Source organism: Eucyclogobius newberryi, unplaced genomic scaffold (assembly GCF_026437365.1).
Source record: "Eucyclogobius newberryi isolate DKJ021-1_F unplaced genomic scaffold, fEucNew1.0.hap1 SCAF_18, whole genome shotgun sequence".
Classification (NCBI taxonomy): domain Eukaryota; kingdom Metazoa; phylum Chordata; class Actinopteri; order Gobiiformes; family Gobiidae; genus Eucyclogobius; species Eucyclogobius newberryi.
The window spans coordinates 22,606,900-22,621,208 of record NW_027315812.1 but is presented as its reverse complement, the minus strand read 5'-3'; the positions used below and the strand labels follow the sequence as shown (position 1 = coordinate 22,621,208).

The 14,309-nt window shown below is 44.4% G+C and overlaps 2 protein-coding genes across 2 annotated transcripts in view; one reads left to right on the top strand and one right to left on the bottom strand.

Moving 5' to 3' along the window:
* Positions 1 to 4,773: 4,773 nt before the first annotated feature.
* mtpap (mitochondrial poly(A) polymerase) lies at positions 4,774 to 12,073 on the bottom strand. The gene is made up of 9 exons (XM_072451123.1): positions 11,899 to 12,073; positions 10,719 to 10,888; positions 8,338 to 8,568; positions 7,313 to 7,537; positions 6,624 to 6,835; positions 5,931 to 6,157; positions 5,723 to 5,815; positions 5,581 to 5,654; positions 4,774 to 5,079 (listed from the first exon to the last, which is right to left on the bottom strand). The coding sequence occupies exons 1-9, from the start codon at positions 12,071 to 12,073 to the stop codon at positions 4,789 to 4,791; spliced, it is 1,698 nt and encodes a 565-aa protein (XP_072307224.1). The 3' UTR covers positions 4,774 to 4,788.
* A 1,198-nt stretch (positions 12,074 to 13,271) lies between these two features.
* Positions 13,272 to 14,309, top strand: part of lancl2 (LanC lantibiotic synthetase component C-like 2 (bacterial)) — a 4,482-nt gene continuing 3,444 nt past the window's right edge. Inside the window, exons 1-2 of the mRNA XM_072451122.1 lie at positions 13,272 to 13,520; positions 13,679 to 13,884. Of these exons, the coding sequence (XP_072307223.1) occupies positions 13,726 to 13,884 (159 nt within the window). The 5' untranslated portion in view covers positions 13,272 to 13,520; positions 13,679 to 13,725. The remainder of the gene's footprint in view (positions 13,521 to 13,678; positions 13,885 to 14,309) is intronic.

Sequence of the window (14,309 nt, the reverse complement as noted above, 5' to 3'; positions counted from 1 at the left end):
ATCACTGAGGGTATGAGGGGTCTGTGAGGGTATCACTGAGGGTATGAGGGTATTACTGAGGGTATGAGGGGTCTGTGAGGGTATCACCGAGGGTATGAGGGTATCACTGAGGGTATGAGGGGTCTGTGAGGGTATCACTGAGGGTATAAGGGTATCACTGAGGGTATGAGGGGTCTGTGAGGGTATCACTGAGGGTATGAGGGTATCACTGAGGGTATGAGGGGTCTGTGAGGGTATCACTGAGGGTATGAGGGTATCACTGAGGGTATGAGGGGTCTGTGAGGGGTCTGTGAGGGTATCACCGAGGGTATGAGGGTATCACTGAGGGTATGAGGGGTCTGTGAGGGTATCACTGAGGGTATAAGGGTATCACTGAGGGTATGAGGGGTCTGTGAGGGTATCACTGAGGGTATGAGGGTATCACTGAGGGTATGAGGGGTCTGTGAGGGGTCTGTGAGGGTATCATCGAGGGTATGAGGGTATCACTGAGGGTATGAGGGGTCTGTGAGGGTATCACTGAGGGTATGAGGGTATCACTGAGGGTGTGAGGGGTCTGTGAAGGTATCACTGAGGGTATGAGGGTATTACTGAGGGTATGAGGGGTCTGTGAGGGGTCTGTGAGGGTATCACTGAGGGTATGAGGGTATCACTGAGGGTATGAGGGGTCTGAGGGGTCTGTGAGGGTATCACTGAGGGTATGAGGGGTCTGTGAGGGTATCACTGAGGGTATGAGGGGTCTGTGAGAGTATGAGGGGTCTGTGAGGGTATGAGTGCTCTATGAGGGTATCACTGAGGGTATGAGGGGTCTGTGAGGGTATCACTGAGGGTATGAGGGGTCTGTGAGAGTATGAGGGGTCTGTGAGGGTATGAGTGCTCTATGAGGGTATCACTGAGGGTATGAGGGGTCTGTGAGAGTATGAGGGGTCTGTGAGGGTATGAGTGCTCTATGAGGGTATCACTGAGGGTATGAGGGGTCTGTGAGGGTATCACTGAGGGTATGAGGGGTCTGTGAGGGTATGAGGGGTCTGTGAGCGTATGAAGGGTCTATGAGGGTATCACTGAGGGTATGAGTGCTCTACGAGGGTATCACTGAGGGTATGAGGGGTCTGTGAGGGTATCACTGAGGGTATGAGGGGTCTGTGAGGGTATGAGTGCTCTATGAGGGTATCACTGAAGGTATGAGGGGTCTGTGAGGGTAAGAGGGGTCTGTGAGGGTATGAGTGCTCTATGAGGGTATCACTGAGGGTATGAGGGGTCTGTGAGGGTATCACTGAGGGTATGAGGGGTCTGTGAGGGTATGAGTGCTTTATGAGGGTATCACTGAGGATATGAGGGGTCTGTGAGGGTATGAGGGCTCTGTGAGGGTATGCGGGGTCTGTGAGGGTATGAGGGGTCTGTGAGGGTATGAGTGCTCTATGAGGGTATCACTGAGGGTATGAGGGGTCTGTGAGGGTATCACTGAGGGTATGAGGGGTCTGTGAGGGTATGAGGCGTCTGTGAGGGTATGAGGGGTCTGTGAGGGTATGAGGGGTCTGTGAGGGTATGAGGGGTCTGTGAGGGTATGAGGGGTCTGTGAGGGTATGAGGCGTCTGTGAGGGTATGAGGGGTCTGTGAGGGTATGAGGCGTCTGTGAGGGTATGAGGCGTCTGTGAGGGTATGAGGGGTCTGTGAGGGTATGAGGGGTCTGTGAGGGTATGAGGCGTCTGTGAGGGTATGAGGGGTCTGTGAGGGTATGAGGGGTCTGTGAGGGTATGAGGGGTCTGTGAGGGTATGAGGCGTCTGTGAGGGTATGAGGGGTCTGTGAGGGTTATTCATTTGCCATTTGAGTTCCAATTGATATCTCAAACAAATGCTAAGCAGGTGCAATGATAGAACCCCAATTAACTTAGCAAACAAATAGCTTAAAATTAATTGAACAATAAATAAAAAGCATGGAACGTAAATGGCAATAATAGAAGAAAAAAAGGAATCGATAAAGAATCCAAATCTGCCTGCCATCTGTCTGTTTTGACTTGTGATGACCCCATTTATCAGCTGTGTATCTTCTCAAGGAAGTATGCACACGAGTATATGACAACCTGTATATACATGTGTATATATATGTTTGTGTGTGGTCTGTGAGGGTATGTGAGGGTATGAGGGGTCTGCTCTAATGGTCTGAACTTATGACAGATTTAAAACACATTTTTCATTAACAAAAAGGTCTGATGAACATGAGTAACTCGTTTGAAGTTCGAGACACGTCTTGACTGTTCCAGATGTTAATAGGGCTGCATTTTATCATTTCTATTAAAACAAACTGCCTTAAACGTCTGAAATCTGCACATGGACGAAAACATAACACAATATGAACACCACCAGTTGTGTGCCTCATGTGGCCTTGCCCGTGCAGCAGAGTTTACCTCCAGAGCAGGGCTGTAATTAGGATTATTTTAAGAATGTCCGAGAATCCAGCGGTTAGAGAGAGAGAATGTTTGGTGCAGCTGAACCCTGCTGCTTCAGAGCAAGGTGAACATTGAGCCACATTCCATTCTGTCCAACAGGAAACCAACCTCCTTATTCCAATCAAACAAGTGTGACTGTGCACCATTGTGGCTCTGCTCCACCAAGACCAAGGAGAGGCTGCATCAACAGGCTTAAACCTAAACTTAGCCCAGTGCGTTCAACAGTTTACACATGGCTAACCAGGCCTCTAAAAATATGTATATAACAGACTGGCTTTGGGTACGACAATATTCAAATCTCATCGTGCGGTACAACCCATATTTTTTAGAGGTTTCTTACAATATTGCAGAAATCAAACCATTGTGAAAACATTTCCTTAAACGTTAGCTTCCAAAGATCAAGATCCTGTTATCAATATGAATACAAGGTCAATAAAGTTACACTATGTACGTTTTCAGGTTGACCGTCCACCACCTGCTTGTTGCTTGGAATATTCCGCAGTATAGCATTAAATATATTCCTGTTTTATTCAATCGCAGGGGTTTTTATTGCACAAAAAATATCTTGAAAAACATGCATTGTTAGTGTGTGCGGGGATGCCTCTTCGCATATCTGACCTGTAAGTTGGTCTAATGCTTCTTCTTTACAGGGAAGTTTAATGCCATACTGCGGAACATTCCGGGCAAAGCAATAACATCTTCACGGAGATTGCAGATCCTCCACCGAAAATGTCAACAAAAGTCTTTTCTAAAAACACTTCAGGGACTTTGATGTTGTAATTGGTTGAATGGAAATGATTATGATTTGGTTTTACATCTGGGGCGAGCAGGTGGTAAAGGGCTTGCAAATAAAATTGTACCTCGGCTTTGAGCTTTTCTACATTGTTGCAAGGACTTTCCACTTATCCAAGAACTAAAGTGGGAGGGAGTTATGAGTTTGTGTTTTACTTTTTGTTTTTTTAAAGATGTACAATGCAGTTAGACCCCTCATATATGTTTGACTGGGACATAACTCTGCCGACCCGTCCTCCAATAGGCCGTCCTGTCATTGTGTGCGCGTGGATGACCCCTAGAGAGCCTATAGATAGACGCTCGCCGGACTTGAAATGCAATGTAAACATAAACAGAGCGTACGAATTGGTAGCTTTGTACTATTGTTGACCTCATCTTAACTGAAAGTGTGATCATATTTGTGGAAGTGGACACACCCATTTGTGGGAAACGCGCCAGGGTCATTGCATTCCAGCTGATAAGAGCATGAGAACAGTGATAGAGGTCCAGAGCACAGCCAGGCTCAGGCTACAGGGAGATTTCAGACCGGCCACTCCGGGGTCAGACACTCATTTCAAGCAACACTTCACCCTGGAGCAAGGTCTGCGCAAAATACCTTTCTCCAAATGCAATACTTGACTCACACTCTCATGAAAGTAGTTTAATACACTGTTTGGATGGGACAAAAGAGAATCATTTGCAGTGTTGATTGTTTTCAGATTCTAAAATGTGATGATAACACACCCTCCGATAGAGAGTAGATACAATGATGACATTTTCATTTGAAAATATCCAAATCATTCATATTGTATCCGTGACAAGGTGATGCGTCAGTCACATTCTTTTCCATTATGGATAACATTTTGGGAACTTTTGACCATTCATTCAAATGTGTTTTGAATTGTTCATTGCCATGGCAGCGTAGTATCACTGCCTGTCCAAAAAAAAAATAACCTTGTCACCTGGATTTAACTAGGCAAAAATGTCCTCTCTTAGATGATTGTTGCATGGATCTTTCAGCTGCAACAGTTTTAAACCGAACTAATGCAGTGAGCGGCTTCTCATTTCTGAAACAACCATGTGGAAAGACGAATCCCGTGGTCATGGAAAATATGTCAGTGTGTTTGAGAAGGGTCAAATCATTGACATCGAGCAGAGAAAACATCTAAGGAGAGACTAATCTACACATCTGAACCCCAGTGAGTGTTTGGGACGAGCTGGAGAAGACTTTGTGCAGTGGTCACTCTCTCACATAATCAACACAAGATCAACTGGTGAAAAATAATGCAACACTGGATGAAAATAAATATTTTAATAGAGCAGAAGGTTATTGAAACTAAGCCACAGCTAAAGGCGGTCATATTAAATATTAACTCTTTTTTTTTTCTGTGGCAACTTTTTTGAACAGGTAGTGAATTTTTTTTAAAGCTTGAAACCCATCAATAATATATTCATTTTCACCCCATCTTAATCAGGCCCATTAGAGTGTTGTGAACTTATTTGAAACGCATAGTTGTGGACATACTGTGAATGGATTTCTTAGAAAAACACTAAACACGACTTGTCCATAGGTTCATTTGGTTTTCACATTATTTTGGGTCCTTAAAGATTCCAGTAAACCTTTGATCCTTTCGCTGGCAGGTTCACGTTTCCTCTTCTTTCTGCTCCTGACAGCAGAGATCTGAGATGGCAGGAGCAGCGTCGTCAGGGTGCCTCCGCTCTGCAGCATCCAGGCGCTCTCCTGGCACAGAGACACGAAGCGCTCCAGTTGAGACGTGTTGACGTTCTTACTGACGTTCAGGGAGGTCTCGAAGGGGTTCTGGATGTGCAGGGGCCCCAGCTCTGGCTTGTGCTCCTCTTTGCCCTGTGAGATAAGAGTGTGTATGTTAGGGCCTCATTATATCACAAAACCATTAGTTCTGCAGTTTGGGTTGGTTTGGACTGGAGGGAAATCGAACGTCACACCCTAAATAATGAAAGAGCTGAACTGAATGTTTCTTCATATTTGCTGTTCTTTATTGTAATGACTGAAGTAGATCTACTGCTTTAAGTCTGGTGCTGGTGCAGGGTTTTCTAAACTTTTTTTTTTTTTTTAATGAGGTGAGGTTTAATTTTAAATAAGAGGGAAATACATATTTGTTTATATTTTAGTAAAAACATTTTTTTTTTGCCAACAGTTGCTTTAACAGAGTTTATTGATCAGTCCTGTCAGTTCCTGCTTTAACTACTTGCACTTTGGCATTGATTTATTCTGACCTTCATTAACAAGTTCATGTGCAGATGTTACAGCACCCTCTAGAGGAAGAGTGTTCAATATTCTCATGCCCAACAGAAATTGCAGTGACAAAGGTAGATGTTTCCATACCTTTCTGATATTGATAGACATTTTGTTGAAAAGGAATGTGCTGTAAAACTCAAAGAAGTCACTTAGAAGTTGATCTGTAACAAAAAGTGCAATTAGTATTTCTAAAACTGAATCAAATGTGTTATGATTGCTGAAGTCACACCTAATGACTCTGTGTTGGTCTCTAGCTGGATCCTGTGGAAGTCCCTGGTGAACGTGCAGTCATTTCCATCTATAATACACTTCTCTGAAGGCGCTGAAAGGGACAGCATAATGATGGTTAGATGGTGATCAGATTTACACTTCGCCAAAGTGAGTCTCTTAGGACTTCCATTCAATGCAGCTTGTTGCTTCAGAGGACCAGAGCATACCTGCCAGTTCTCTGAGCCGGTCCAGCGTGGGAAGGATGGGGGGGCTCCTCCTCTGAAGGAAGAAGACCACCATGATGGTCAGGGAGAAGTTGGTGATCCAGGCCCCAGGGATGGAGCTGGTGATGCCGTGAACGCGGGCCCAACAACGCACTGTGAAGACCAGGGCCCGTGCACGAGGGTCCAGCTCTCCAAACAGGTACAGCAGCTCAGTGCTCCGCATGGCCACTCTGACAGACACACCACACGCATTTCTCGTAATACTTTTCAATGTACCTTGGTGCATCACTTAGTTGGGAAAGTTAGCACCACAGTTTAGAATTTTAATTTTTGGTGTCCCTCAATAAGCAAAATTAAAGAGCGTGGTGAGAAATGTTTTTCTTGAGCAATGCAATTGTTATTACAATGTCATCTTTTGTGACATTTTGTATTGTGTTGATTGTGTTGGCTGCTACAGTGACCAGGTTCCTTTCTGGTAAATAAATGTGTATGCATGTTAAAAATATATATTAATACAAAATATACATCCTGTTTTAAATCTTGAGTAAATCTTGAATCTTAAACTCCAGTACGTCCTCTTTTCATTGCTATAAAGACTAAGTTATGGTAACTGTTCTTGTTGAGAACATAAAACAAAAAACAATATGAGCAATGGATACAAAATCTAATTCTGATCAGAAAGATACTTGTGTGTACCTGTTGTTGGCGGTGAGGTCGCACTGAAACCCTGAGGGCTGGTGGGCGAAGCGGACCAGTGGACAGCGAGCGTTTAGGATCTTCTGCACTCCCACACAGCCCGGCCCAAACTGCTCCAGACACTCCGCGATGACCGACAGGACACTCTGAGTGACCGCTCGCTCCGAACTGTTCCTCTTCATCTGATACTCCATGTACATGCCGGAACGAGGCTGTGAACTCAAACAAAACACACACAAGTAATTTTATTTTCTCTTGAAAATGTGCGCTCCGTCCTTCTACTGTTGTACTAATGCCTTTATTTAGACCTAGTTTAGTCACAGTTTAGCCCTGGATTAGCTGCTATAGTCTTTGTTTAGTCCTGGTCTAGTCCTTGTGTAGCCCTGGTGTAGTACATGAGGAGTACAGGTGTAGGTGTAGTCCAGGTGTAGTCCAGGTGTAGTCCAGGTGTAGTCCAGGTGTAGTCCAGGTGTAGTCCAGGTGTAGTCCTGGTTCAGTCCTGGTTCAGTCCTGGTTCAGTCCTGGTTCAGTCCTGGTTCAGTCCTGGTTCAGTCCTGTATACCTTTCTATACTTTCAGTGAAAATGTTGATCATAACTTTTAACACTCAGTATACTAATGTAATTTAAGTAATGTAGTGACACTTTATTTTCTACAGTTTGTTGTTTTGTTGACAAAAGATAAAGATACCGTATTTGAGCCGTTTGCCCCAATGGCATCCAGGTCCAGAAACATGTCGAGGTCACAGCCCAGCTTTCCAAAGCCGTTGACAGAAGAGCCAAAGGGCCTAATGGAGCACTCGGGGAAATAGGCAGCAGCGATGTCACTGACCAGAGAGCAGATTAGGAAACGCAGACGAATGTTCTCCTCCGTCAGCGAGTGGGCTTCTGTCAGGGAGATGATCTGCTGCTCCAGCTGGGTCAACAAACAGCACCAAGTTTAAGACAGATCCAGGGCAGTAAATTAAAAACAGCCATCTCTTCATTCATTTGAACAAGCAATAGAAAATGAACAAATCTATATTTGAAGTATTTTGAATAAAACGTACATAAGAGCTGTCAAGGCATTTTGATATATATATGATATTTATTTATTTTTTAGCAGCTCCTCTCCTTTCCAACGTCAACCACAACGGCTTTCCTCTGCCGTTTATCCACCACCACAATGTCTGGTTGGTTTGCCTGTACCATTCTGTCAGACTGTATGGATTCCGCCTGGACATTTTTGCTATATTACAAATCCCTAAAACATTTTTTTTGTGAATTTACTTTCAACTTTCAAACCCCAACAAATGCCAGGTCTGGTCAATCAGACCATCCCGCCAAACACCAGCTTTACTCATTCATATATTTAACAAAGAAAACATAGGCGGAATTTAAATCTGATTTTCCGCTGTGCAGAGCTCGTTTCTACTTAAAATTAGAGTAATCTAAGACTAATTAGAGTACATCAGACATCAGAATACAAAACTACGAGTCTTTTCACATAATAATACAATTTGTTTGTACTCCAAAGGGTTCAGTAACAGCTTCAGTTTTAATTGAAGTTTTACTCACTTTAAAAAACATTTTTGTTCGAATACTATTCAATTTCACCCACTTTTAAAAATCATAAACCATTCCTTGTGCCCCTGGTTGGGAAACACTGTTAGACCCTTAAGAATGTAATGACATCACATGAACACCACCTGAACACGATCTATCAACTTGACATACACTGGTGGAGGAGGACAGCCGCTGGATGAGCTCGTTGATGGGCACAGTTCTCTGCGGCTGACATTGGGGGGCGCTCTGTTTGTCCGTGTTCCCAGTGCTGGTGTTTCGCAGGGACAGTAGTCTGGATCTCAAAGGCACTACAGATTCATGACTGATGCTGGGGACAACTGCACTTTCAAGTAGAGACTGCAGCCCATCCTGGTCAGAGAACTCCACCACAGCGTAGGTGCCCTGGGAGAGAAATCAGCCACATAAGAATAATGCAGACACTCTTTGACTGTCAGGAGCAGCCCATTGGACCAGCATCAGCCACACATGCACGTACCACGGGCTAGACAAGGTGGGGGAAGTTCCTGCCTAAGGACACAACAAAAGTAAACACAACCACTTGAGCCACTGGAATCTGCAGTATTAAATAATACATTATAGATAATATTTTACGTATTATATGCTGGTCTGACTTATTTACATTAAAGGAAACAGTCATGCGTATTTCATATTATGCATGAAATATGTATATGTCAAGTACTTGAATTATGAAATAATAATACTAACTTAATGATAGAAACAGGTTCATTGACTTCCTGTTCAAAACTGAAAAAACACAAGCTGCAGATTGTCATTTATATGTTTTTATTTTTACCCCTACATTCATCACTTGGAGTTTTTTTTTTTTTTTTTTTACAAAATTGTAACTAAGTGCTATGTCAGTGTCAGGCCAATACAAGATTATTCACAGATCCATGGAATATAAATACAACTTGAACCACCACCTTAAACGTGGTGGAGCGCCCGAATGATCTCAGGAGCTATGTAGTCGGGGGCTTTAAGTCCCAGGTAGGATCTCCCAAGGCAAACAGGGTCAGACCAAGAGTGGTTCAGAAGCCCCTTATGAATAGAAAAATATCAAGGCCAGTTAAGTCGCCCAGATTGCCATTACCGAGGCCCATCCTGGAGCCAGGCCTGGGGTAGGTGCTCGACGGCAAGTGTCTGGTGGCTGGGCCTTTCCCATGGGGCCCTGCTGGAAACGGCAGGGCCCTATGGGCCCCATTTTCAAGCACAAGGGTGTCCATCAGTGCACGTGGCACCAGGACACCCGAGGCCGGAGAGCAATGATCGAGATTGTTGTGTTGTCATTTGACCTCCGGCCGCGTGTCTTGGACACTCCGGTGAAGAAAGGCGCCTTAGGAGTGTGAAGCAGTGCTTCACAAACTCCGTTTATGGTGCGGGTAGAGACTTGCTGATTTGCTGACCTCGACTGGTGGAAGGAATACTTTGAGGACCTCCTCAATCCCTCAGTCATGTCTTCCTAAGAGGAAGCAGAGACTGAGGACTCAGAGGGTGACTCGTGCATCACCCAAGCTGAATCACTGAGGTTGTTGGCAAACTCTGCAGTGGCAGGGCTCTGGGGGTGGATAAGATCCGCTCTGTGTACCTCTGGATGTTTGTAAGACTGTCCTGGCTGACACGTCTCTTCAACATCGCGTGGTGGTCGGGGACAGTGCCTCTGGACTGGCGGACCGGAGGGGTGTGCTCCAACTACAGAGGGATCACACACCTCAGCCTCCCTGTTAAGGTCTATTCCAGGATACTGGAGAGGAGAATCCAACCGATAGTTAGTCGAACCTCGGATTCAGGAGGAGCAGAGTGGTTTTCGTCACACTGGACCAGCTCTATACTCTCCATTAGGTGCTCGAGGGTTCATGAGCTTGTTTGCTCAACCAGTCTACATGTACTTTGTGGCTCTGTTGGGGGGGGGGGGGGGGGATTGACAAGCGGATCGGTGCAGTGTTTGCAGCGATGCGGTCAATGCATCGGACTGTTGTGGTAAAGAAGGAAAGACAAAGCTTTCAATTTACCGGTCAATCTAAGTTCCTACCCTCACCTATGCTCATGAGCCTTGGGTAATGACCGAAAGGACAAGATCGCGGATACAAGCGGTCAAAATGAGTTTCTTCTGTGGATGGGCGCTCCTTTAGAGATAGGGTGAGGAGCTCAGTCACATGGGAGAAGCTTGGCGTAGAGCCGCTGCATAAGCTGAAGAAGATGGATGTTTCCAGTCAGTCAGTATGAATTTGTGAGTGTGTGAGGGTGAATGAGAGTGATATGAAGTGCTTTTGAGTGGAATAGTAGTATTTGTGATGACTTATTTAAAAAACTGTTGCACTAGCTCAGAGCTAGAGCATTGACCAGACTGTTGGTGGTTGGATCCTTGATGTTGTCCTATCAGTTTATAATACTGTTGTGCTCAGCTCTGTCTGTACCCTGATGTATAATACTGTATGTGTGAGTGTGTGAGTGACAATTTACAATACTGCTCCCTTACTGCCGTTACACACGGTCACTGTAATAAAAAAACGCTGTGGCAGTGCATTACTTACAAAGCTTTCGTAGAAGAAGTATTTGTTGATATTGCCGTGTCTGGACAAGTACGTAAGGAACTTGTTGAGGTGAGTTTTGGGGAGGCAGCTGATCAGGACCGATCTCTCTGCTTCTGCTTGGCGTTCTGCCTGGAGGACGTGTAATGCCTTTGGTCCAGTCTTTTTTTTCTCTGAGAATAAAACCATATTTTAATGATTTTAAATGACACATACTGTCCAGATAGTCCAGACAATAATAAGTAAATTTCTAAATTGTTGATGGATGATTAAAAGGTGCACTATGTAACTTTTCTTGTGGGGGGTCTACATCACCTGCTTGTTTCCACGGAAATATATAGAACAATCCAGGTAAATAACATCTCCCATTAGAAACCTTGAATAATGAGCAGTGCACATGCTTTTGGGAGAATAATGTTCAAACTCAAATCTCAACTGTAGAAATCTTCTGTATGTAACACAATGGAAATTCTACAGTTCTGACTTGTGGTAGAAGTGCACATAATATTTGTCCCATTTATGTTTGACACTGGGTACATCAGATCAAAAATGCTAATGACTATTCTATTACAAAAGATGGAAAAATACATTTTAAAAATATTTTCTTGCCTCAAAATTGTATTTGAGCTGCACAAAAAAGTATTTTGTAATTTGTGGAAAAGTATGTAATATGTCTGTAGATAAACTATAACCATTGTGGATCAACATTTTAATTTGTCAATCAGTCCAATCAAGATTTTTAGGTTTTACTGCATCATAATCTAAACTTACATACGTGAATAAATAATACATATGGTTGATTCCAGTTTTTCCTATTTTAAAAACCTCTAATATAGATGAAGACAGTGTGTGGTCTGATTTTTGTCACATAAATTCTACTTTTACTTTAGCCTTTTTTGAGAGAAAGACAACATTTATAGGGGAAAGGTTGGGTAATTCAGCTTTAAAAGTGCTCAAGTTAAATATGTGTGTAAAATCAGTCACAAAACACAGGACCCAAATACTGGATGGACTTTGTTTTAGTAAATAAAAAGGTCCAAATCAATCAGTGGCCTCTCATCTCAGACATATTATATATTTGATTGGACTCGAGCATTTGTCAGACTCTTCCAAGTTAATACATTAGGAATGAAAAAGCCTCATGACACTGCAGCATAAAGCAGCACTGCGGCACTTTACGCACCTCCCTCGTCCTTGAGTGCGTCCTCGGCCCGCGTGATGCCTACTCCAGCTCGGGAGGAGAACAAGGCTTCGAGCGTCTGAAGACATTTCACACGACATTTTCTATCTCTCACATTGAACCAGCGCACTGCCATGGACGCCGCCATTGTTGTTGTGGCATGAACGCGAAGGCGCATGCGCAGAAACGTCTTCACAAGGCTTTACTGCCCCGCCCTGGTCTGATAGGGTCATTACACCCTGCTAAAAATCACAGACATAACTCAAAAGTATTATTATTATTTTTATCTTTGCAAACAAAACACAATATTGATCTTTAAAAAAGAAAAAAAAGCTTATTAATAGAAACAGGTCCATTGACTTCATGTTCAAAACTGCAGAACTGATAAAAAAAAAGTGGGTATGTGACATTTTTAGAATCCAATAATCTCAACTAAGTACAAGGAAGTGGGTGGGGATAAGGGGTCGGAGAAAGCTGACATTTTAAATTGTACTCAAGTATAATATTACTCAAGCAAAAGTAGTGGTCCAAGAAACTTTTTACTCAAGTAAGAGTAAAAAAGTACTTGAAGAAACTAAAGCTCAAGTAAGTGTGATTTTAAGTGAACCAAATTGACCAAACATGAAATAATACATAAAATCTAGGTGTTTTTTTTTAGGAATCGACACAAAATGAGAAAATTTTAATCTGAAGGAGCGGTACAAGAAACACAAAAGCTTTATGTTGACAATATGAAATGATTTATTTGGCTTCTTACTCACAGTGGGAAGAGGAACCAACACTTATTTACTCAAGTAGGAATGCTGTCAGCAAGTTACTTCAATTTCAAGAGCAATTTCTTGAAAAAGTTACTCAAGTAAATGTAACTGACCTCTGCTCTGACCCTCACAATTACTGACTGACCCTCAGCTCTGCTCCTTCCCCAGGTTTCCACTTCGCCCCCTGTTGGCTCTTCTGGCACACTGCATCTTTCCATCACCATCTGCTCCTCTCTCAAACAAAAAATCCCATTTTCATTAACTTTTTATTTCTAATTCAAGTTCTTAACTGTGATTCTACGGTACAGTAATGCCCTCCCTGTCGTCAGTGTATGTGTGTGACCGGTGCTGAATGTGAGCAGGCGCCAGTGCCATCTGTCAGCGCCACTGGACCGGGCTAGAGGAGGAGGCGGAGGCCGGGCTAGAGGAGGAGGCCGGGCTAGAGGAGGAGGCCGGGCTAGAGGAGGAGGAGGAGGAGGAGGAGGCCGGGCTAGAGGAGGAGGCCGGGCTAGAGGAGGAGGAGGAGGAGGAGGCCGGGCTAGAGGAGGAGGAGGAGGAGGAGGCCGGGCTAGAGGAGGAGGCCGGGATAGAGGAGGAGGAGGAGGCCGGGCTAGAGGAGGAGGAGGAGGCCGGGACGTGGGCTGTGGAGCGGCAGAGCATCTAGAGAAAGACACTGTTCTGGAGAAAGGATGGAGACACCGATGAGCGGTCACAAGGCGCACCGATGCCTCTGACCGGGGGGACATCGGCACTCACTCAGAGCACTGCGGGGTCTGTGTCTGCTCCAGCCGCAGAACACAAACCCCCGGCCCGCCTACTGCTGCACATAGAGCCGCTCTCCACCGCAAAGAGCCGACACAAGACCAGGTCTGTGCGCCTGAATATAACGCGACCTGTAGACAGTGTTCCACACCCCGGTCAGTGAGGTCCAAATGTTACATTAGGCAATTGGTCCTCCTCGACTTCATTTATTTTGTCATTTTAAATAGAACATACAGCGGTGTTTTAACCTCCGCTCCTCCCAGTGTGCGGGACGGAGCCGGTGTTTTGTCCCCCCGCGGCCGCCGTTGTGATGGGAGAAAACATGTCCAAGCGCCTGAAGCTGCTGTCCTCAGACGCAGAGATGGAGGAGCGCTCTTTCCCAAACCCGTACCCAGACTGGGACCAGGGCACGGCCAGCTCGCCTTCAGAGGCTGACGCGGGCCCCCAGGAGCCCATTGACGAGGGGAAGGTAACTGTAACCGAGACCGATTGGGTTTATTCTATAGCAGAGGATGCAGTTAGCGTTAGCTAACTTTAGCTTGACAGTTCCAAAACGCCGTGGTAAAATATTGATCAGCTTGTTCTTTGTCACTTAGACAACTCTTACAGACATGTAATTGTTACCGAAGTAGCTCTGCAGCTGCACCAATGTATACAATAATCACATTTTCAGTGACAAGCCAATCCAGCGAAAAGATGGATATAAGATTTGTCAAATTTCCCCATAAGATGTTAACCAAATCTGAATCTCTGAAGTTGAGCCTGCTCTCATTCAGTAGTTAAATGGGTTTTAGGTGATTTTCTGGTTATTTAAACTGACTGCTCATTGTTTAATTACCACCTCTCCAGAAAAAGATTGTATGTTTAATAAAGCCTGGGTTGTTTGATTTGGTT